This window comes from Primulina tabacum, chromosome 7 (genome assembly GCF_025594145.1).
Source record: "Primulina tabacum isolate GXHZ01 chromosome 7, ASM2559414v2, whole genome shotgun sequence".
NCBI lineage: Eukaryota > Viridiplantae > Streptophyta > Magnoliopsida > Lamiales > Gesneriaceae > Primulina > Primulina tabacum.
This window is the reverse complement of record NC_134556.1, coordinates 5,836,028-5,858,979: the sequence shown is the minus strand read 5'-3', so window position 1 is coordinate 5,858,979 and position 22,952 is coordinate 5,836,028. Positions and strand designations below refer to the sequence as shown.

The 22,952-nt window shown below is 38.3% G+C and overlaps 1 protein-coding gene across 2 annotated transcripts; it reads right to left on the bottom strand.

Moving 5' to 3' along the window:
• Nucleotides 1-1,857: 1,857 nt before the first annotated feature.
• On the bottom strand, nt 1,858-19,585 carry LOC142551077 (protein XRI1-like). Of its 2 annotated transcripts, XM_075660121.1 has the most exons (6): nt 19,289-19,585; nt 19,091-19,190; nt 18,975-19,015; nt 18,764-18,846; nt 18,199-18,316; nt 1,858-2,022 (listed from the first exon to the last, which is right to left on the bottom strand). In XM_075660121.1, the coding sequence occupies exons 1-6, from the start codon at nt 19,377-19,379 to the stop codon at nt 1,919-1,921; spliced, it is 537 nt and encodes a 178-aa protein (XP_075516236.1). In that variant the 5' UTR covers nt 19,380-19,585; the 3' UTR covers nt 1,858-1,918. The 2 variants fall into 2 exon arrangements, with proteins under 2 accessions (XP_075516236.1, XP_075516237.1); XM_075660122.1 differs by lacking the exon at nt 1,858-2,022 and having other exon boundaries at nt 18,316-18,463.
• Between the last annotated feature and the right edge of the window lie 3,367 nt (nt 19,586-22,952).

Here is a 22,952-nt window from a genome sequence, read left to right as displayed (position 1 = left end):
TCCATCCCCAAAATGATATCAAACTCTGGCATCGGCAACACAATCAAATCGGCATACACTAGGTGGCCTTGCAGCTCGAGATCGATGTCCCTGACCACGCTAGTAGCTGACAATTCTTCCCCTGATGGGACTGTCACTGAATAGCTCAAATCGAGTCCAATAGACTTGAAGTCCAGGTGACTAGCAAATGTCTCCGAAATAAATGAGTGGGTGGCTCCTGAGTCTATCAAGACCTTCGTGGCTAATCTCTTTATGAATATATTTCCTGAGAGACGTCAGCACAACACAAAACTTATATCCTCAAACTTCTACGTTAACCTCAAGCATCGCAGAAATTAATATCCCAAGTGACTCAAAAATATTACTAGCACACTAATAATCCCATTTAAAATTTCAACATGCAAGGCAAAATAATACTGAGCTTAGGTAGAAAAGTTTACCGGTCAGTAATGTCATGTCTGGGTTCGCCTCCTGCGCATGCATGGCGAACACTCTGCCCTGGGTCGGCTGCCTCCACTATGGGCACTCCTTCAACATGTGGTCACTTGCCCCGCATTTGAAACACTTGCTTGACCCGTATAAATATGGCCCTGGGTGCTGGCGGTTGCACTTCGGGCACACCGGGTGCTCACCCGGCCTCTGGGGCGTCTTCTGCTGTGGCATAGGACCCTTGCCCTTTGGCGGTCCCTGATAAGGCTTCTTTCCTGGCTGCCCCTGGAAGCGGCCTCTTAAACTGAGGTCGCTGCTGCTGCTACTGCTGTGGAGCCTGATAGTGCCTCTTTCCCTGCCTGTCAGCCTCAATATCTCTCTGATCCTGTTCTGCCGCCAAAGCTCTAGACACGGCAACTGCATAAGTCGTAGGACCAGCAACTCGAACATCACGGCACAAGATCGGCCGCAACCAATCCATAAAATGCCTCAACTTCCCCTGGGCATCATTAGCTATCAGGGGCACAAAATGACACCCCCTCTCAAACTTCCTCACAAATTCTGCAACACTGCTGTCTCCCTATCGCGGTGTCATGAATTCCCTGGTCAGTCTGGATCGTACTTCTTCAGTGAAGTACTTGGAGTAGAATAGCTCCTTAAAACCATCCCAAGAAAGGGTCTGCAAGTTCGCTGCCACTGACGCGCTCTCCCACCATAGTCTGGCATCCCCGGTCAGTAGAAATGTGGCACACCTGACCCTATCTGTATCTTGCAACTCCATAAAGGCAAAAATCACCTCGATGGATTTAATTCATCCCTCGGCTAACATCGGGTCAGTGGTCCCCGAGAACTCCTTTGGGCTCATCCGTCTGAACCTCTCGTATACTGCTTCTAGTCTGGGCCTCGCTTCTGTATTTGTAGCAGCCTGGTTCCCCGCAAACTGTGCAAAGAACTGATTCATACCTGCAAGCATCTGTGCCTGCATTTCTCCCCTCCTCTCGGGCCTCTCTGTCTTCATCCCTACCTTCCCGGTTAATCATGCGTCTAGGAGGCATACTGTTTCAATAATTACCCAACACGTAAACCTCGTATGCATGAACATACTATCAATAGCATAAGATGCACGTAATCTGAACTTAAAACATGGACATGCTGAAATCATGACTTAATGCTTAATACATAACATAATTCAAAACTTTAAAACTTACAGACTTGAGGTATGACTTCGTGAAATTCTCGCAACTCGCAGTAGGCATAACCCTTTACAAGAACACCGCTCTGATACCAACTGTAACGTACCGTACTTTTTACTACTTAAAATTTGCGGAAAAATAAAATTTTTATAAATTATAAATAACTCTTGATTTCGATTTACAATAAACCTACGCCTCAAAAGTAGATGCAACAAAAGATCAAAAAAATAAAGTTTGACAAATATATTTGTTTAAAATCTCATAACCAGTAGCGTGAAATCAGAGTGTCTGACATTTCATAAAAACTTAAAAACTTGGGCGGTCCTTGGGTCTAGCCTCCTGCTCAGTCCAAGCCAGCTCCTTGGTCCCCAGCCCCTAGTCTCCTCTAAATCATCCTCACCTACATTGATCAAGTCTAATGAGTCTAAAGACTCAACACAGTATAAACTGAAAGTAACGAGTAATACGTAATAAAATCACATGCAGCTTTAAAATAGAACATACATACTGGAACTTCAATTTGCATAAATATACTTGAACATACGTACATACATACATTGACGTGCCATAACATAAAACTTTTCTTAAACGTGCTTGCATACTTGTAAATACTTGAACATACTTAAACTTCATCATTTTGCGTAGAGGCATGTTTCAAAGCAAGTGACCCATACATAATTACGTCTGATCAGACTAAACCACAGTACTGGGCTGAAAGGGAAGAATCCACTGCCACATACATGAGATCCCCGTTCATTCTTTAACGGATGGATTGGTCCCCGTTCATGCTTTAACGCTTTCCAATCCTGATCTAAAACCATTCATGCTTTAACGGGGTGGAGAGGTCCTCGGCCACGTTCACCGACTTCCAAACTCATTCATGAATTGGTCACAAGACATTTAGCATACCTCACAAACTTAAAAATATTTTCTTTGCACGTCAAACATACTTACTTACTTGGCGTTGAGAGATTCGTTGGATCTCGCTTGGGGTCGCTGCTGCACATACTAATGTGATTACATGCACTTAACTTTCATAGCTTAGACGTAGGTACTCGTGCTCACCACCGAAGTAATTAAATAGTTTACGACATTCTAGATCACTCGGGACTTGACCTCGTTAAATCATCGTACTAACCCAAGACATCGAACCCCGAACAATCTCTAAAATGATGTGCGAACATTCCCCAAAAATAAAAGACATGAACTCACTATTGAACTTGAAAAGAAGAAGCAAACCAAACATTTTTACAGATGAGGCCGCGCTCGGGCGGTAAAACTTCGCCGCTCGAGCGCCAGATCTTCTGGATGTCTACCCTCAGACAGAAAGAGCGGCGCTCGGGTGGTAAAATATTACCGCTCAGGCGCCGTGTCTTCTGGACTCCGCGACTCAGAAACTTATACTCTCCAATTTCGATTACATAGACAGTGAACAACGCCTCGAGACTCATCCTAGGACGCTATGGCACTGACTCGACTCCACAAAACATCCCAAACGACGACGCACACCGAACAAGCAATAAAATCCGTAAACTCAAATTTTGACACCAATTGATTCCTACGATTTCTAATGCAACCAACGACTAACGACACGAAACAAAGCATCAAACTCATCCCAAACTCATACTCCATATACCTAAACACAGCAGCGATCGCCCGACGGTTTCCGAACGAAGCCTGCAACAAATAAAATTCAAGAACACATCAATAATATATTTTTCAGAAAACATAGTTTGATCAGTCCAACGAAAATCACCATAACTCACTCAATTTTTATCCAAATATTTCGAATTTTATATCAAATCGAAGGTATCAAAAAGTTCTATGATTTTTATGTCGAAAGTTTTCTCAATCGCGACCGAAAAATCGCAGTTTTTAAAAGAACAGCAAAAACGAGAAAGAAACGTTCAAAATGCGATCTAAACAATTTCCGCTCAAACTTTACACATCATTCATGTATTTTTACGCATAAAAACAACGCAACATATTATGACTTGATCGACGCAGAAAACATAGAATATACGTGCCTTATGATGTTAAAGTTTACCGAACCGACGATACCGAAGCTGAGATGACACGAGGATTGATCCGGGACGATTGTGGCTCGATTTTCTTTGAAGAAAATTCAACAAAACCTTGCTGGAACCTGAAGGGGAGGGGCGGCTGCTCTATAGTGCCAAGAACCCTAAAATTTTCTTTTAAAAACATGGAATGGTAACAAGAGAGATGTGTGTGTTTGTTATACGTGTAGGTGTGTGTGTTGTGATAAAAAAACAATTGAAACGTGTGTGTGCATATTAATGGGGAAATTAGGGCTAATTAATATGATTAAAATATATCTACCAATTATTTAACATGATAATTTAAAGTTAATTCCATAATAACCCCACTAGATTTTTCTTAAATTTAAATAAAATGCACAAGTGCTACAACTTTAAAAGTTTGAAATCATATAATTACCTAATAATTTAATTAGGCTATTAAAATGCTTAAAACTAATAAATCATTTAAAATGCCCATTTCCAATTTAAAATAAAATACCGCATTTTAAAATTACCCAAAAAATCGTCACCGGTTTCTATTCCTCGATCCCGCCTCGAATAATCGCCTGAAACATAAAACTCGAAGCACATTTTAAAGTGTATCACATAAACATAAATAATTAAAATAATGCATTTAAATAATTTATGCACCATTAAGACTCGTTTTAAAATTAAATAAATGCTTTAACAATTAAATAAATGCATGAGATTTACGTGTACTGATTTTGGGCTCTACAACCGTTGTTGTTCGTTAAAAAGAATGATGGGTCTATGCGACTTTCCATAGATTATCGACAGTTGAACCGAGTAGCAGTCAAAAATAAATATCCGTTACCACGGATCGATGATTTGTTTGATCAATTGCAAGGGACTTCAGTGTACTCGAAGATCGATTTACGGTCTGGATATCATCAACTTCGAGTTCATCAACGTGATATCCCTAAGACTGTATTTCGAACAAGGTATGGGCATTACGAAGTTTCTAGTGATGTCGTTTGGTTTGACGAATGCTCCAGCAGTATTTATGGATTTGATGAACCGAGTATTCCAGGAGTATCTTGACAAGTTTGTCATTCTCTTTATTGATGACATACTGCTATAGTCTAGTAGCCTTAAAAAGCACACACAAAATTTAAGAATTGTGTTGCTAACCTTAAGGAATCACCAACTGTATGCTAAGTTGAACAAGTGCGAGTTTTGGCTCGACAGAGTTGTCTTCTTTGGACATATTATATCCAAAGATGGGATATCAGTGGATTCTAGTAAGATCGAAGCAATGTTGAGTTGGGCACGACCGGAATCAGCTCAAGAGATACGAAGTTTTCTAGGTTTGGCAGGTTATTACCGGAGATTCGTCTCGGGATTTTCTCAGATTTCCAAACCATTGACACATCTGACGTGTAAGAATGTGCAGTTCGAATGGACACATGATTGTAAAATAGTTTCAACGAACTGCATCAAATTTTGACAACTGCACCAGTTTTAGCTCTGCCATCTGGATCAAGGAGGGTACATTGTGTACACTTATGCATCATTTCAAGGACTTGGTGTGTTTTAACCCAGAATGGTCATGTGATTGCATATGCATCCAGATAGTTGAAGAAGCATGAAGAGAATTATCCAGTTCATGATCTGGAATTGGCAGTGATTGTGTTTGCTTTGAAGATCTAGCGACATTATCTCTAAGGAGAGAGATTTGAGATTTTTACAGATCACAAGAGTTTGAAGTATATTTTCACTCAAGCAGAGTTGAATATGCGCCAAAGAAGATGGATGGATTTGTTAAAGGATTATGAATGCGAAATAAAGTATCATTCAGGATCAGCGAATCTTACAACTGATGCTCTTAGTCGCAAGGTGAGATTATCTGCATTTCAGACAAGTTTCATATCAAGTGTAATCCAAGATTGTTGTTCTCTGGGATTTCACTTCCGTCATAAGAAAGGAATGGAACACATTCGAGTAACAAGAATTTTATCTGAACCGACGTTGAATGCCAAAATTAGAGAAGCTCGGTTTTCTGACCCGAAAGTGAAAAAGTTAACAAGGTTAGCTAACGGAGACAACACATCAGGCTTTGCGTTCTAAACAGATGGAACATGTGTCTGTCAGGAAGAATCGTAGTTCCCAAAAATTCTAAATTACGAGATTTTATCTCAAGCCCATAGGAGTAATTCGAGTATCCACCCTAGAAGCATGAAAATGTACAAGGATTTGAAGACTAGGTTTTGGTGGAAATGTATGAAGAAAAGTGTTTACCGATTTGTAGCCAAGTGTTTGGTTTGTCAGCAAGTGAAAGCTGAACATTGACGACCAGGAGGATTACTTCAGAATCTTCCTATCCCTGAGTGGAAGTGGGAGCATGTGACGATGGATTGTCACCCACTTGCCGTTGTCTTCTAAGAATTGTGATGCCATTTGGGTTGTTTTGGACCGACTGACTAAGTCAGCACATTTCATTCCGTATAGTCAGGAATATAGTTTCGATCGCATGGCAAGACTATACATCCAAGAGATTCTTAAATATCATGGTGTGCCAACAAGTATAGTCAGTGACAGAGATCCACGCTTTACCTCAAGATTCTGGGGAAGTTTTCAAAAAACCTTGGGAACGACATTGAGTTTCAGTACTGCCTATCATCCAGAGAATGATAGTCAGTCTGAGAGGACTATTCAGAGCTAGAGGAGATGTTGTGTGCTTGTGCTCTGGATTTTGGACCAGCGTGGCACGATCATCTGCCGCTTGTGGAGTTTGCATATAACAATAGCTACCACAGCAGCATTGGTATGGCTCCGTTCGAAGCATTATATGGTATACGTTGTCGTACTCCATTGTTTTGGGACGAAGTAGGGGAACAACAAGTGCAAAGACCTGAATTATTACAACAAGCGATTGACCAAGTGGAATTGATTAAGAAGAGAATTAAAACTGCACAAGATCGTCAATCGAGTTACGCAAATACCAAGCGTATACCTCTACAGTTTCAGTCAGAGGAAAAAGTTTTCCTTAAAGTTTCACCATTCCACAGGGTGATGAGATTTGGACTCAAGGGAAAATTAGCCCCAAGATTCATCGAACCTTTTCGAGATCTTGGAATGTGTTGGAAATTTGGCGTATCAATTGGCTTTACCGTCGTATCTGTCCAGCATTCATAATGTCTTTCATGTATCGTTACTACGACGGTATGTAGGAGATGAATTGCATGTCCAATAGATGTTCAACTTGAAGAAGACTTGACTTATGTCGAGCACCCGCTTTTAATCCTGTGTAGGAAAGAGAAAAATCTCAGAAACAAGACCATTCCACTTGTTCTAGTGCAATGCCAACGCCGAGGTACTGCAGAGGCGACTTGGGAATTAGAGAGTCATATGCGTTCAAAATATCCACATTTGTTTTGAGTTGTACCTTTGTAGTCATGGGTTGTATTTTATTCAGTTATATTGTACTTCAATTCTGATTTCGAGGACGAAATCTTGTGAGGAGGGGAGGATGTAATGACCTGAATCTTTATTTTGAATGAAGTACAAATTAAGAGATAATTAAAGAGTTGATAATTAAATATTATTAAGAAGTTGATAATTCGGGATCAAGCTGTTGTGACCACTGAATATAAAATGGACATGAACCCGATCTACTTCAGATTACATTATCTCGAGAAAAATCCAACTAGACAAATGAGATTCTGACACGTGGCAGATAAGATTGATTCGGATTTTCTGAACTAGTCCGGATTCAGCTTATAAATGGAAGCTGATTTCTTTTGTTTCCTACACCGCATTCTTTAGAGAGAGTTCTAGCCATATACCTTAGGTTTTCTAGCAAGTTTCTTGGGAACTTTGGTGTCAGGAAGTTTTGGAGCTAGTGTTGACTCAAGGAGGGGTCGGTGAACTAAGATTGAGACATCACCAACGGGTTGACGACGGACGCAGGTATAATTCCAAAGCCTTAAATAGTGATTTAAGGATCATTATGAAGAACTCTGTAACATGTTTCGTAATTCAGGATCTGGTTTGATAGTGATTTCATTATGTTGGTATTGTCTAGGTTCAGAGCTTTCTGTCAGATTGTTTTAGTGAGGTACGTGATGTACTGACTGAGATATCCAAGCGTAGTATACACACTTATATGTTGCATATTTATCTGTTGCATGATACATGTTTTACTGCTTTGGCATATTATGCATGATATATCATGTTGAGTCTGATATCTTTTGAGATATACCTCGTTTGTTGGGGTTGCTCAGCCCTATCCTGTATTGTGGATGATGGGACATCGAGAGATAAAGTGTCCGACGGGACCCGTGGGCTCTGATGATTGGACATTGTAGGTCAACTTCTTGATGATGAGTGTGGGAGCCAAAACATGCCTAGGGCAGATCAGAGACTACACACTCAGGCGCCTCTAGACTGAGCATGAGATTTTTGACTTGATCCTTGATATCCGAGCATATTGCATTTCAAATGCATCATATTAGTTTGTATACTCATACATTCTCGTATTGGGCGATTGTCGCTCATGTCCTTGTTTTAGTCTTGGGCACCCCATTACACGGGGTCGGTCTTAGGTTGGACGGTTCGGACAGCCAACACAGTGGCTAGAGCAGTTGGGTTTTCGGTGGTGATACAGTGGAGGTTTAATGTGGTTTATCATTTTCTCGTTCAGAATTATGTTTTCGATATAATTGTATTAATGTTTAAGACTGCTGTTATTGTTCTGTTTTCGTTTGGGTTGTAAGATGATCAAGTATTTGGTTTTCGCTATTTAATTGTTGTTATTAAGTTTAATGTTGCATGTTTATTAGTTTGTTTAGTAGTGGCTCGGGTAAAGGCGCTACAATATTACACTAAATAAGTTGCACAAGATGACTCTAGAAATATTTTATACAACTTGAAAGTGCGCTTATGATATTTTCAGCAATATTCTAAGTTGTAAGAATTGATCGCGTAGATTGTTTGTTTCTCCTTTGCTGCAATATGGATCGATCTTATATATATTATCTTCAGACGTTCGGATTTGAATGGCTATAAATTGATCGTATCTAGATCATAAATGCATTTGTATGATAATGTCACGTGTCATACGACATGTTCTAAAAATAAAATACGACAATAAATTCTTGACACATATGGTCAAATCAGTCAGAAAAAATGCTCCTTTACTAGAATACTTGACATTCTTTGAGTGTTTGTTATGTTGATTATATGCTCTTAATAAATAGGATAATAATTTCAATGTTCATAAATTATAGTTGAAAACTTTCGATAGTTTGAGAATGTTCAGAAATGCTTGCCCATTTAATTTGGTAGTATCTGAACATTTAGCAAATGGTTGGCTACTACCTACCTACTGATTTTATCATAGTGCTGAATTTTAATAATCTTGACTTAATTTCTTACATTCTCACATTCACCAAAACTTATATATTCCAACATTGAAAGTAGCATTTTTCACTCAAATTAACATATATTAAACAATATATTTTTTCGTAAATAATAATATTTTTCAATTAAATAAACATTTATTACCCAATATTTCTTCATTTCAAAATTATGTATTTGTGTCTAACTCTACACCAAAAGTTTGCTTAAGGTAGAGGTATGTAAAGCCCCCCTGGGTGAACTTTGGCCCAAGAGCTCATTGGTGAAGTTCGGCCCATAAAACATTACTCATAAAATTCTCCATACAGTTTCATGGGCCGAAGTTCACCTAGTGAGTTCTTGGGCCGAAGTTCACCCAAGGATCCTGCCTGGGTCGAAGTTCACCTAGTGAGGGCTTTACAATAAAAAGTGTATTTTATTGTAATGATAATGGGCTATCCCGATTTTGGGTTTCCTCTTAGGTATTTTCCATCACGGGCTTTCCACATGCGCTAGCTCAATTGGTATCAAGTCTCTTTGAAACTAAGTACTTATGACAGGAGGTCTTAGGTTCGAGACTTGGGGAAGCATGACTCCACCAACTTGATGTGGAGAGTTCTATGAGTAAAGTTTCATGGGCCGAAGTTCACCCATGAGTCCATGGGCCAAAGTTCACCCACGGATCCTGCCTAGGCCGAAATTCACCCAAGGAGGCTTTACAAGGTTTGTCCAAGTCCATCATATATATAACTCCCAAGAACGTCATCCAACCGAGGTGAGATATTTAACAATCTCTTTACGACCAAGAATAAACAATTGGAGGGTAAAATTTACAATAATTTGGCATGTGGCTCATAAGAGAAGTTCAACAATAACGATAGATCTGGACTCTAAGACTATGTTAAGATTATGAACTTGGAGCTACATGAGTTTTTGTATTAATTTTGGCAGCAAAAATATTGAAAACGATAAGTGGAACTTGCGCCCTCGTAAATGTAGTTTTAATACGTTTTCCCATAGCGAAATACAAATTTCGTGTACATGACAAAAAATTGAAATTTCCATAAGAGATGACTGATATCGTTGATCGTGTTAAATAATCCACAAGATAATTATAGTAACAATCAGTTGTCCTTTTAAAAGGCACCCCCAAATGCAATATTGGAATTAACTTATCTCAAATCATATTCTAGTTTCTACAAGAAATACAAAATTAATACAAGATTTGTACATTTGAACAACAAATGAAGTTCTTTTTCAACAGACGACGAAAGAGAACATAGGATCAATAAGAGGTCAAGATCCTTAAATACTGCATAACATCTGTAAGGCCCGAGAAATTTATCCGGCTAATCTAAAAGGATTTGGCGATAATTATTATAATCTATTGGTGATAATTGATATGATTATAGACGGAACAGATCAGACCGGGAAAGACGAAAGAAAATCAAAATGAGGAGCAAGAAAGAGTCCTCGCGCACATGCGCGACGTGATGGGCGCACATGCGCGAGGTAGACAGAACCTTGCGCGCACATGCGCGAAGAAAGACGCACATATGCGCGAGCAGCTCATGGCGAAGGCAGAGGACCTCGCGCATATGCGCGAGATAGGGCGCGCATATGCGCGAGGTGGTGTGTCGGTAAGACTCGAGTCCAGAGAATGTCGCGCACATGCGCGGAAGGACGTCGCGCATATGCGCGACTTGCTGTAAGTTCGGACAGAACGTTCGGCGCATATGCGCGGGACTTGGGCGCGCATATGCGCCAGGCATGCATCACGAAAAATCGACATTTGGTCTCTTGGAGTGCAACGTGTGTATATATATATATATATATATATATACATTACACAAATTGATTCAGTGGAGAAAAACGAGAAAGAACCGAGGGAAGAAAAATCCAAGTTCCTTTCGTGTGAAATTTGAGGGTTACGCAAAAATCCCTCCGTCCGATTCATAATCTGAGTACGGCACCGAGTTCCTAACGACGTAGGCTACAACTGGACGTAAGTTTTACTACGTTTTGATATGTCTTGAAATTATGATATTGCCAGAATTGAATGGAATTCATATATGATGTTCTTGACATGTTAGACATCATAGAATCGAAGTCAGATTAAGAAACGGACTGATTATGGAATTGTTATGAATTTTGGAGTCGATTTGATTGAGAATCGATATCAGATTTATATTATCGTTGAAATTATGAGTTATATCGATAGTGATTATGAGTTCTGGTATTATATCTATGGTGTTGGAATTGACGGGGTTATCGAGACTATATTGTTATGCCGTCGAAACATCAGTCGATTGATATTGATCAGAATCGGTATTGGTTGAGATGGTATCGTGGTATCATATGTCGATTGGCATTGATCCGATTATGTTTTGATTTGAGTATTGATCAGAACAGGTTTTGAACTGAGTTATATACTGATATTGTATCTATTCGATTGTCATTATCAGATTTGGGTATGGACAGAGTTGACTTCGATACTTCGTCTTCATCGGACCGAGAAGATAAAGGTATAAATTAATGTTGAGTTGGGATTGCACAACTCGAGTGAGGTTTGGCTCGAGTTTCCCTAAATCACATACTTTACCTTATTGTATTGATTTGATTGATATACTTGTTTTCTTGATTGATAGATAGCAGGTATTAGATGAGAATCTTGTGACAGAAGTGTCCGATAGTGGTGGGATCGTCACGGGCACATTGCACAATGTCACAAGATAGTGTATTGGCGATTGTGCCAAAGTCTGTCACCGGATTTTTGGCTATCGATGTGGATAGAATTATAACTTCTTCTATTACTGATGATCGATATTATATCGATGTGGATAGAATCGGGGCTTCTTCTATTATTGGTGATCGATACCATATCGATGTGGATAGGATTGGTATTTCTTCTATTACTGGTGATCGATACCCTATCGACGTGGATAGAACTGGAGTCTTTTCTATTACTGTTGGTCGATATGAGAATGCTAACTTCTGGAAACCGGGATCCCTAGACTAGGATTGAGTCTAGTCTTAAATGTGAAGTCATGAGTCTAATTGACAGTTATATTGATTCATATTTATTTATGTTCCTGATGATGGTACATGTTTAGAATAGGATTTATTCTTGATATGGATTTATATTCTGATCTGAATACATGTTAGACATATCTGTTATATGCTTTGATATTGTTTTTATGATTGCATGTATACATAATTTATACTGAGAATGTAAGCTGTTGTCTTGTTTGTATGTGTGCATGGCAACAGGTGGGATAGGATCAGGGTCAAGAAGAGAGAGAGGCTGGACTAGATAGCGTGGAGATCCGGGCTTCGAAACAACTTAGGATTCAGCACTGAGATATAGTTGAACCTAGTTGAATTCTTGTAGATAATACAAGATTTGTATATTTATGTTTAATATGTAATTTGAATTGAATTACATTACGTTTCCGCTTTGTATTTAAAAAAAAATTTAGACCCTGTTTATTACAATTGTTTGAATTATTCCTAAAGACGATTAAGGAATGAATTAGCGTCCGGGTCCCCACAACAGGTGGTATCAGAGCATTAGGTTCCAGAACAGTAGGTTCTAGAACTGTAGGTTCTTGAGATTGAGATAGAAGAGAATGAGCGGGGTAGATTGAGTTTTCTTTTCTGCATGTGATTGCTAGCATGTGAATTACTTATAATGTGGAATTACATTGTGTATGCTAGCATGATATTATGTTTACTGCTTTTAAATACATGTTACCTGAATATCCTGAGTTGATTTGGTAATATGTCTGATTTGAAAATGAATCAGAACCAATTCTTGATCAGAAGGTAAGCTGATCAGGAAGGAACTGAGATTGATTTATCTCATGTGGTACTAACCCTTGTGGTAACCAGATATCCCTCCCAGAAGAATTAGAGAATTGGGTAATACTTCGATTGATCAGATGGATGAGACAGAAACTCTGATGGAAACACAGTTGAAGAAATTTCAGTCGTTTCAACAGCCGATTCTGAAGGGTAATGAGACACCAGTGGAATGTGAGAATTGGTTAGATGATATAGAGATACTGTTTGATTCACTTGATTATCCAATCGAACAGAGAATTAAATTGGTGCCCAATCAGTTACACGAGGTCGCTAGGAGTTGGTGGATTACAACCAAAAGGGTATTAGAACAGCGGGGTACGGTGATTACGTGGAAAGTCTTTAAAGCTGAATTTTATCGAAGATTCTTCTCAGGATCGTACCGAGAGGACAAAAGAGCAGAATTTGAGAATGAGACAAGGCCAACTGAATATTGAAGAATATGTTGCTAAATTCTCTACTCTACTGCGTTTTGTTCCTCAGATAGCTGGGAATGATGAAGCTGTAACTGAGCAGTCATCAAAGGATTGAATTCAGAGATAGTTGCATTGATAAATATGCAGCGACCTTACCATTTTGTTGATACTTTGAATAAAGCAAAAAGAGCTGAGGCGAGTCTGATTAGACAACAAGAAAGGGTGTGTGCAATGCAACCCCAGACCCAACAATCCCCTCTCCGATTGGATAGTGGCAGTACGAGTGGGAAGCAAGATTTGCTGAAAGCTCGAAAGAAACAGTTCAAGAAGTTAGGAAGCGGTTCATCTAGCTCCGGTTGTTCTAGCCTGAGTGATACTGGAGTTTATTGCAGGACTTGCGGAGGGAGACATCCCATGGAACAGAGCCAGAGAGTGACTGGTAGGTGCAATATCTGTAAACAGCAGGGACACTTTGCTAGAATCTGTCCACAGAAAGGTTCCCGAAGATTTCAGGGAGCAGAATCATTTGGTGGTAGTGATAGAGGAACAGACCCAGGACACACATGATGATATAGTGGCAGGTAATAATCTTTTATGATTATGTTGCATATGTATTGATATATACTAATGCATTCCCTACGATTATCTTTGACTGAGTTGTATTGATATATGTTGTACCTGCTGGGTCTGTATTACTGTAGTATGGATCTTTGTCCCTTTTGGGGAGAGGAATTGATATCAGTGAATTCTGTGATATATTGTGTACTCCAGTAAAAAGAGAATGAGATTGAATTAGATTGTATTGTACTTGTGTTGTCTGATTCTGACTACATGATTGATATTGATATATCGAACAAGTACAGAGTTGTTATAGATTCTTGCCAGGAGATGGTAAGATTCGGACCTGAAATGGCCGATGAACGACTGATATACGGTAAGGATTTTCGATTTTGAATTCCTTGATATCCGTATTATGTATGATTCGATGATTATCGAAAAGAATGAAGTAATTCCTTATGTATTCAGTTGATTACTGAAGTTGAGCCTATCTGGAAATGATTTGTCAGTAGCAGGAGAGTTGCTATAGTCGTTCCAGATGAAATCCGGGTTTGTCTTATATCAGGGAGAGTGACTTCAGCCTTGATTTGATATCAGGTATAGATTTCATTTTAGACTTCTGTACAGAATGATCTTGAAAGAATTGAAATGTCAGTTAGAAGATTTACTGCCTGAGAGTTAGAGTTACATCTGATTATGTGTTTCTCTGGGAAATACTTCAGTTCTGTGTATGGGTTGATAAATCCTGTGTTCCGAAGTGTTCTGATGACTTTATGCTCGTTTTATCTATGATATTTTGATATATTCGCAGCGTATGATTGATTGAATCGAAGAGTTGAAATTTGTATTGAATATTCTGGGAACTGAAATTGTTGTATACAGAATTGTTCGGCTATGAATCCAGATTGCAACAGATTGTATTCAGAGTCTGTGATATCTGAAGATAGTACACTGATTGATTGTAGCACAGTTGAGACCGTGATCAAATTGTTCAGAACTTGATTTCGATAGTCAGAACAGTATATCAATCAGAATACCAGGTAGGTAATGCATTATTTTATATAATTAGCTGATTTGTTTGTGCCAGATATTTCGAATTTGAAATGACAGGTATTGTCAGATGCACACAGTAGTACGTGAGTTAATTATATCATACCGTGATTTTGTTTGATTTTGTACTTTTGGCAGAATGTATAACATGATCTTATATCTATGGTTTATAGATTGACGGATAGTTGGAGTGAACTATCTAGATACTGGAGGATATCCAGGAACTGTAGTGCTGGATTTTAGCACTAGTGACCTGATGTCTTGTCACTTTATGAATTATTGTATAATGATAGCTATTAGATGATTATCGAGATAGCTCTAGTCGAGGTATTGTACAGTGACTACTGCGGATTTCCTCTGAATGAGAATGATATTACGGTGATATCTGAGATTGAAGTTGATAAAAGCAGAAATCTTATAAAGAAAAGGAAGCTGATTCAGAAAAGGATGAACACCAGCTTCGAATGAACCGACTTAATATGCCGACGTCGGATGGTGACAATTGGTATTTGAAGCCGAAGATTGAGTAAATCTTTGACTGGGATAAACAGATTTGACAACAGCTGATAATATGGATTTGGTATGAGCTGTTGATTGGTATATACGGATGTTGTATAGCCAGTATTTGCAAGTAATTTTATCAGAATGGTTTAATAGAATGAATTTGCTGAAGTAACCTCTATTATACATTCCTTCTTTATCTGATTTGATTGCCTGTGATTTCGAGGACGAAATCATATCTTAGAGGGGGAGAAATGTAAGGCCCGAGAAATTTATCCGGTTAATCTAAAAGGATTTGGCGATAATTATTATAATCTATTGGTGATAATTGATATGATTATAGACGGAACGGATCAGACCGGGAAAGACGAAAGAAAATCAAAATGAGGAGCAAGAAAGAGTCCTCGCGCACATGCACGACGTGATGGGCGCACATGCGCGAGGTAGACAGAACCTTGCGCGCACATGCGCGAAGAAAGACGCGCATATGCGCGAGCAGCTCATGGCGAAGGCAGAGGACCTCGCGCATATGCGCGAGATAGGGCGCGCATATGCGCGATGAGGTGTGTCGGTAAGACTCGAGTCCAGAGAATGTCGCGCACATGCGCGGAAGGACGTCGCGCATATGCGCGACTTGCTGTAAGTTCGGACAGAACGTTCGGCGCATATGCGCGGGACTTGGGCGCGCATATGCGCCAGGCATGCATCACGAAAAATCGACATTTGGTCTCTTGGAGTGCAACGTGTGTATATATATATATATACATTACACAAATTGATTCAGTGGAGAAAAACGAGAAAGAACCGAGGGAAGAAAACTCCAAGTTCCTTTCGTGTGAAATTTGAGGGTTACGCAAAAATCCGTCCGTCCGATTCATAATCTGAGTATGGCACCGAGTTCCTAACGACGTAGGCTACAACTGGACGTAAGTTTTACTACGTTTTGATATGTCTTGAAATTATGATATTGCCATAATTGAATGGAATTCATATATGATGTTCTTGACATGTTAGACATCATAGAATCGAAGTCAGATTAAGAAACGGACTGATTATGGAATTGTTATGAATTTTGGAGTCGATTTGATTGAGAATCGATATCAGATTTATATTATCGTTGAAATTATGAGTTATATCGATAGTGATTATGAGTTCTGGTATTATATCTATGGTGTTGGAATTGACGGGGTTATCGAGACTATATTGTTATGCCGTCGAAACATCAGTCGATTGATATTGATCAGACTCGGTATTGGTTGAGATGGTATCGTGGTATCATATGTCGATTGGCATTGATCCGATTATGTTTTGATTTGAGTATTGATCAGAACAGGTTTTGAACTGAGTTATATACTGATATTGTATCTATTCGATTGTCATTATCAGATTTGGGTATGGACAGAGTTGACTTCGATACTTCGTCTTCATCGGACCGAGAAGATAAAGGTATAAATTAATGTTGAGTTGGGATTGCACAACTCGAGTGAGGTTTGGCTCGAGTTTTCCTAAATCACATACTTTACCTTATTGTATTGATTTGATTGATATACTTGTTTTCTTGATTGATAGATAGCAGGTATTAGATGAGAATCTTGTGACAGAAGTGTCCGATAGTGGTGGGATCGTCACGGGCACATTGCACAATGTCACAAGATAGTGTATTGGCGATTGTGCCAAAGTCTGTCACCGGATTTTTGGCTATCGATGTGGATAGAATTATAACTTCTTCTATTACTGATGATCGATATTATATCGATGTGGATAGAATCGGAGCTTCTTCTATTACTGGTGATCGATACCATATCGATGTGGATAGAATTGGTATTTCTTCTATTACTGGTGATCGATATTATATCGATGTGGATAGAATCGGAGTTCTTTCTATTACTGGTGATCGATACTATACCGATGTGGATAAAATACGAGCTTCTTCTATTACTGGTGATCGATACCATATCGATGTGGATAGAATTGGTATTTCTTCTATTACTGGTGATCGATACCCTATCGACGTGGATAGAACTGGAGTTTTTTCTATTACTGTTGGTCGATATGGGAATGCTAACTTCTGGAAACCGGGATCCCTAGACTAGGATTGAGTCTAGTCTTAAATGTGAAGTCATGAGTCTAATTTACAGTTATATTGATTCATATTGATTTATGTTCCTGATGATGGTACATGTTTAGAATAGGATTTATTCTTGATATGGATTTATATTCTGATCTGAATACATGTTAGACATATCTGTTATATGTTTTTATATTGTTTTTATGATTGCATGTATACATATTTATACTGAGAATGTAATTCTCATCGGAGTTATCCGGCTGTTGTCTTGTTTGTATGTGTGCATGACAACAGGTGGGATAGGATCAGGGTCAAGAAGAGAGAGAGGCTGGACTAGATAGCGTGGAGATCCGGGCTTCGAAGCAACTTAAGATTCAGCACTGAGATATAGTTGAACCTAGTTGAATTCTTGTAGATAATACAAGATTTGTATATTTATGTTTAATATGTAATTTGAATTGAATTACATTACGTTTCCGCTTTGTATTTTAAAAAAAAATTAGACCCTATTTATTACAATTGTTTGAATTATTCCTAAAGACGATTAAGGAATGAATTAGCGTCCGGGTCCCCACAGCATCCTAGCGCCTTGTAAACAACCCCATTTCAGATTAAGATTATTTCTGGTGATTATAAACCTCGTGAACCAAAATGAGGTCACAGTTAACTTCTTTGGTGATTCTTTCCGATTATGCTATGAAAATGCAGCAACTCTTGCTAACCTTTTGTTCTCATAATTGTTATGCTCCCTTTTCTGCCTTCTGTGTGAATTTTAGTTCTCCCAACAGGTTTCCCAGAGAATGCTGATGTGAGACAAGAGTCTGAAAGATCTTCATTGTTCTGCTAGCAATTTTGGAAGAGTATGAATCTTCTGGTTTATATCCTTTAGAGTTATGTCTCCGTGTATACCACATGTTTTGATGAAGGCAAATGGTTTGACAACAGAAGAGGCTTGTTTAGGAGGCATACGCATTAATGATTTTCTACCTGTGAGGAAAAAGGAAAAATAGGTAGGTTTGTGACAACCAAAACAAGGTCTACAAACTTAGAGAATATTTTCATCCGTGATGGCAAATCGAAATATTTTCTCATTGTAGGATCTAGCTGTCTATGTTATGCTAAAATCATAGCTAGCAACAATGATGCACTCAAATATATTAAACAAGCCACGTTGCAATAACTACGTCACATAGATAGCAGTAGGGACCATCGTTGCTCAACACTTATGACCGAAAAGATCTAAATGGGTGTTGAATCCAGGAAAATGAATACAGAAGGTACCATTACCTTTGAAAACAACATTTCCACGAGGGTGAAACAGATGCTTTTTGACAGCATTAGCATCATATTCAGGGGGCTGTTGAAAATATCTGCAGTAACAAATGATAAATGTTTGAACACAGCGATGAAATGACAGGAAACTAATGTTAACAATGAAGAAATTATTGCAAATGCAAGTAGATGATTGACTACTGTCAGTAACAATATTTTTATGTACCTATAATGTCTATTTGAATATCAGTCGTTCCAGATGCACTACTGTTAGTTCACATCAAGAAACTAGTCATAAGCATTATTTTGCCTAAACAAAAAGTTAAGTTCAAGGAAACATACATATCTTCCATGTTGAAACTCATATCAACGTCGTTAAAGCAATCAGTGATCCAACCTTCAGATGATGGGTCCGAATCACTACTGGATGCCGATATGCGTTCTGAATATATAAGAGACATCATTCAATATCCAGTCATCAATTTTGATCATTCTGTATGTCACTATATATAAACAAAATATACTTTGCAAGAAACAAACCTGCAAATCCAGCAACCCACTCTGCATCTCTCACATAGAATCCTCGAGAGTGCAAGTTAAATAATAAATTGCTATTTTGGACAGCTCTCATGACTTAACTTTTGAGAAAATTGGTTTCTAATCGAACTCTATAAGCCTGATCTTTGAAACAAAAGAGCTTCAATATTTGGTACATGCGTGAAGAGAAAAAGTAGATGAATGCTTTAAATTTTTAAGCAAAACTTGGTTCAAGTATTACAATTGTCTTAAACATTATCTCTTGCCAAATTGGATGCGAAAACTATACGAGAAATTATATATCACATCCAAAAGTCAAAACACATAAGATTTAAACTCAAAAGACCATGTGAATGACATTCTACTTCTTTCAAGTATTAGGAGGATGAAATAGAACAAATTTTCAAGAGAAAAATATAATTTAGCATCCTCCTTGGATCTTAAAAATGCCTCACTGCACAATGGTGCATCCAAACCTTTAGATTCAAACTGTAGCATCTGGCGCCTTTTTACTCGAGAGGAAAGCTCATCGCATTGCTCTAACTCTTTCCCTGTAACTTCTTGAGTTGGTTTAATGAAATGCGTGTAAGCTGTGTCCATGTGATATGATGTTATTTGCAAGTACATTATTCAGATAAATATTCCCGGTCAGGCCGAAAATAAGGCTCGGTGGATGCAACTAAGTTGATGGAAAATTAGAAAGAAAATAACACATCAAGTTTGCAGCATGCAAAGAAATGCAAATCACAAATCTAATACAGAGAAATATATGGAGGGATGCGTCTAGGAAAGGATTATATATTATACCACAATCAGCTACTTGGTAAGCTAATTTTTTATTTGCTAAATTGATTAAAGCAAAATTCTTTTAAAAAAAATCCCAACAAAGATGATCAAAATCAAGAACAGGCAATTCAATTGTAGTAACCCAGTAAAAGTTCGAACTTTAGAAAATGGGCTGCATTTACAGAACTAGCCACCAAAAAATAATAATAATAATCAACACAATGATTTAATGAAGTAGACTACACATACACAGCATATTTACACCATCCCTTTGATTTGCTAACCTGAGTAAAGCAAAAATATTTAAAAATAACAATCCCACCTAAGGTGAGCAAAATCAAAATCAAGAACAGGCATTTCAATTGCAGTAACCCAATAAAAGTTTCAACCTTTAGAAAATGGACTGCGTTTGCAGAACTCGCCACCAAAACATTAAAAATAAACAATCAACACATTTTTTTATAAAAAAAAAACTAAGCCAAAAAATCAACCCATTAATAAAGACAGCCAAATCGAAAGCGAAAAGGTCCATCAAGATTCAGGAAGCTCACTTATCATTGCTAAAATTCTTTTTCTTTCTGGGTCTGGATCCTTCCTCCCACTGCAACCAAAATGCATACAAAACGAAGAGAAATGTAGCCGTATCGGCGCACATGTGCACGTATATACACAATCATAGCACAGTTACAGACAACCCGTGATTTTACTTCAAAGATTCACGAACAAAAACAAAATTGCAAAACATCCCTTGAAATCTGCAAGTAGTGATGTAGGTTGCTAAATACATTGACTGTATCTGGTTAGTAGAAATCGGGTATTTAAACTTGTGAAACGGTTTTGGGATTAAAAATTTTATGTTAAAAATATTATTTTTTATTATATATATAAATCAAATTAACTCATTTCATAAAAATTTACTCTGTTTGTAGAATTCGTAACTTAGACTATGTATAAGTCATATGCATAATTCTAGTATTTAAATTAAAATGATTTTTATTTCATGAGTATTTAAATGCTTTTCCTTAAGTTGATTATTTTATGCAGTAGTTTGATTTTTATCATTTCAGTTAATTCAGTGAGGCCGGACTGGAGTTGGAGTTTAGAGATAAAATTTAAGATTTAGAAAACATTTCCAGAATTTATTTTAGCTAGCAAGTAAGTTAATTTAAGTTAATAAAGAAGTTCAAGGAATTATTTAAGTTACTTGAGGTGAGTAGAAAATAAATTCATTTAAGTTCCTTAATTAAGGGGTTAGTTCACTAAATTAATTAAGGGATAGGTAAGGCTCTTAAGGTATTAAAATTTATCAACTAAACAACATTTTCCCCTTCATTTTTATTGTGTAAATTCGGCCACCCTTAATTGATTAAGCATTGATATGCCAACTCACCCTTTGACCCATTCTTTGTTATTTTAGCATGCTAACCTTTTAATTATTAATCAACCTTAATTAATTAATTATTAAGCTTTATCCTAGTCTAGATTTGCATGAGAGAATCGGCCACTCATTCTAGATCCATCCAAGAAGCCATTTGATATCAACCAATTCAAATTTCAAAAAGAGAAGAGACTTGGTCATACCATTTGAATTCCTTTATTAGTGGATCTCCCTCACTCTCCTAACCATCACCTCCCCTCACCCATGAACGAAATTCAGAGCATTTTAGAGTAGAAATTTCGTGAGCCTCATAGCAAGAAGTAGGAGAGGAAATCGAGTAGCAAGCAAGAAAAGAAAACGCTCCATCTCCTCCGCGCCGAATCGTCTTATTCTTTCGTTTTTTTTTCAAACGAAACCAGGCATGCATATATTCTTCCTTGACTCTTCAATCAAGTCTTATTATCATTATTTTTACATTTCATGATCATCACTTTCATGCTAAAACCGAAATGTACCAACAATTTTCAGAAAATTTAACATGCAGAATTTTCGGTTCCATGACAAGCTTCACGGTTTCTTTTGTTTCCATGGTTTCAGGTATTGGTTCGATTCCAGGCTCCTAAGGCGACATCCAGACATGTAATAGGATGCATTAGGACCATGTTGGTCCATTCATATAACCCCATGCACTCTGGAAAACACGAAAACGACAGCAACTCCACCTCTTGTCCAATTGAGCTTTTCGAAAATTCAGTTTCTGTCATTTGGGAAATGAATCTGATCATGGCTGCCACAAGGCCTATAGCCATGGTTAGATCACTTCCCTAGCATGTCTAAGACGTGACTAAGTCGCCCTTTTGGTGGCTTGGTCCATGGTGAATCGGTTTTCAAATGAAACAACAAGAACAGCCCCTTCCCCTTCGGCTTCTTCCTTTGTACAGCATGTGTGTTTCGAAAATGGTGGAATGGTGTGGATCTTGGTTGGCCTATGGCCCTTAGCCATGGTTCATACCATACCCCTAGATGTCTAGATCGTGTCATGGTCAATCAAATGGCCATTGGAACGATTCGTGACATCCAAACAAAAGTAATGCATCCTACGTGAAGAATTTGTTCTCGGTTGGAACGTTCGGTTGTTTGCTGGTGTGGTTTGAATTGTGGCCGGCCTAGAGCCCATAGTCATGGTTCAAATCATTCCTTAGGATGTTGGTAAGAGGTTCTGGTCGGTGGTTCAATCCCCAATGACCATTAGCCTCGCAAACGACACAAGCAACCCAAGCGCAGCTGCTGGAATTTCTGGACAGCAGCTTGCTGCGTCGGTGCGGTGGCTCGTTCGAGTTCTCGGTTGGCTTTTAGCCTATGGCCTTAGACTGGACAGTGCCACATTGAGTTGGAAAGGTCATGTTTTTGACCGTTTGTCATTCGGATCATTTTTGAGGTCGTACGAGAATTTACGGTGCGATGTGCCAAATTGACTCTCGAAATAGCGTTTCATGTTTTGGC

Bases quoted from the DNA above. Each gene is read 5' to 3' on its own strand.
- LOC142551077 (XM_075660121.1), bottom strand. From the start codon at position 19,379: ATGAGAGCTGTCCAAAATAGCAATTTATTATTTAACTTGCACTCTCGA. The intron at 18,847-18,974 runs GTACATAAAAAT...TTGTTACTGCAG, and splicing joins TATTCAAATAGACATTATAG to ATATTTTCAACAGCCCCCTG. The intron at 18,317-18,763 runs GTAATGGTACCT...AATTGCTAGCAG, and splicing joins TGGAAATGTTGTTTTCAAAG to AACAATGAAGATCTTTCAGA.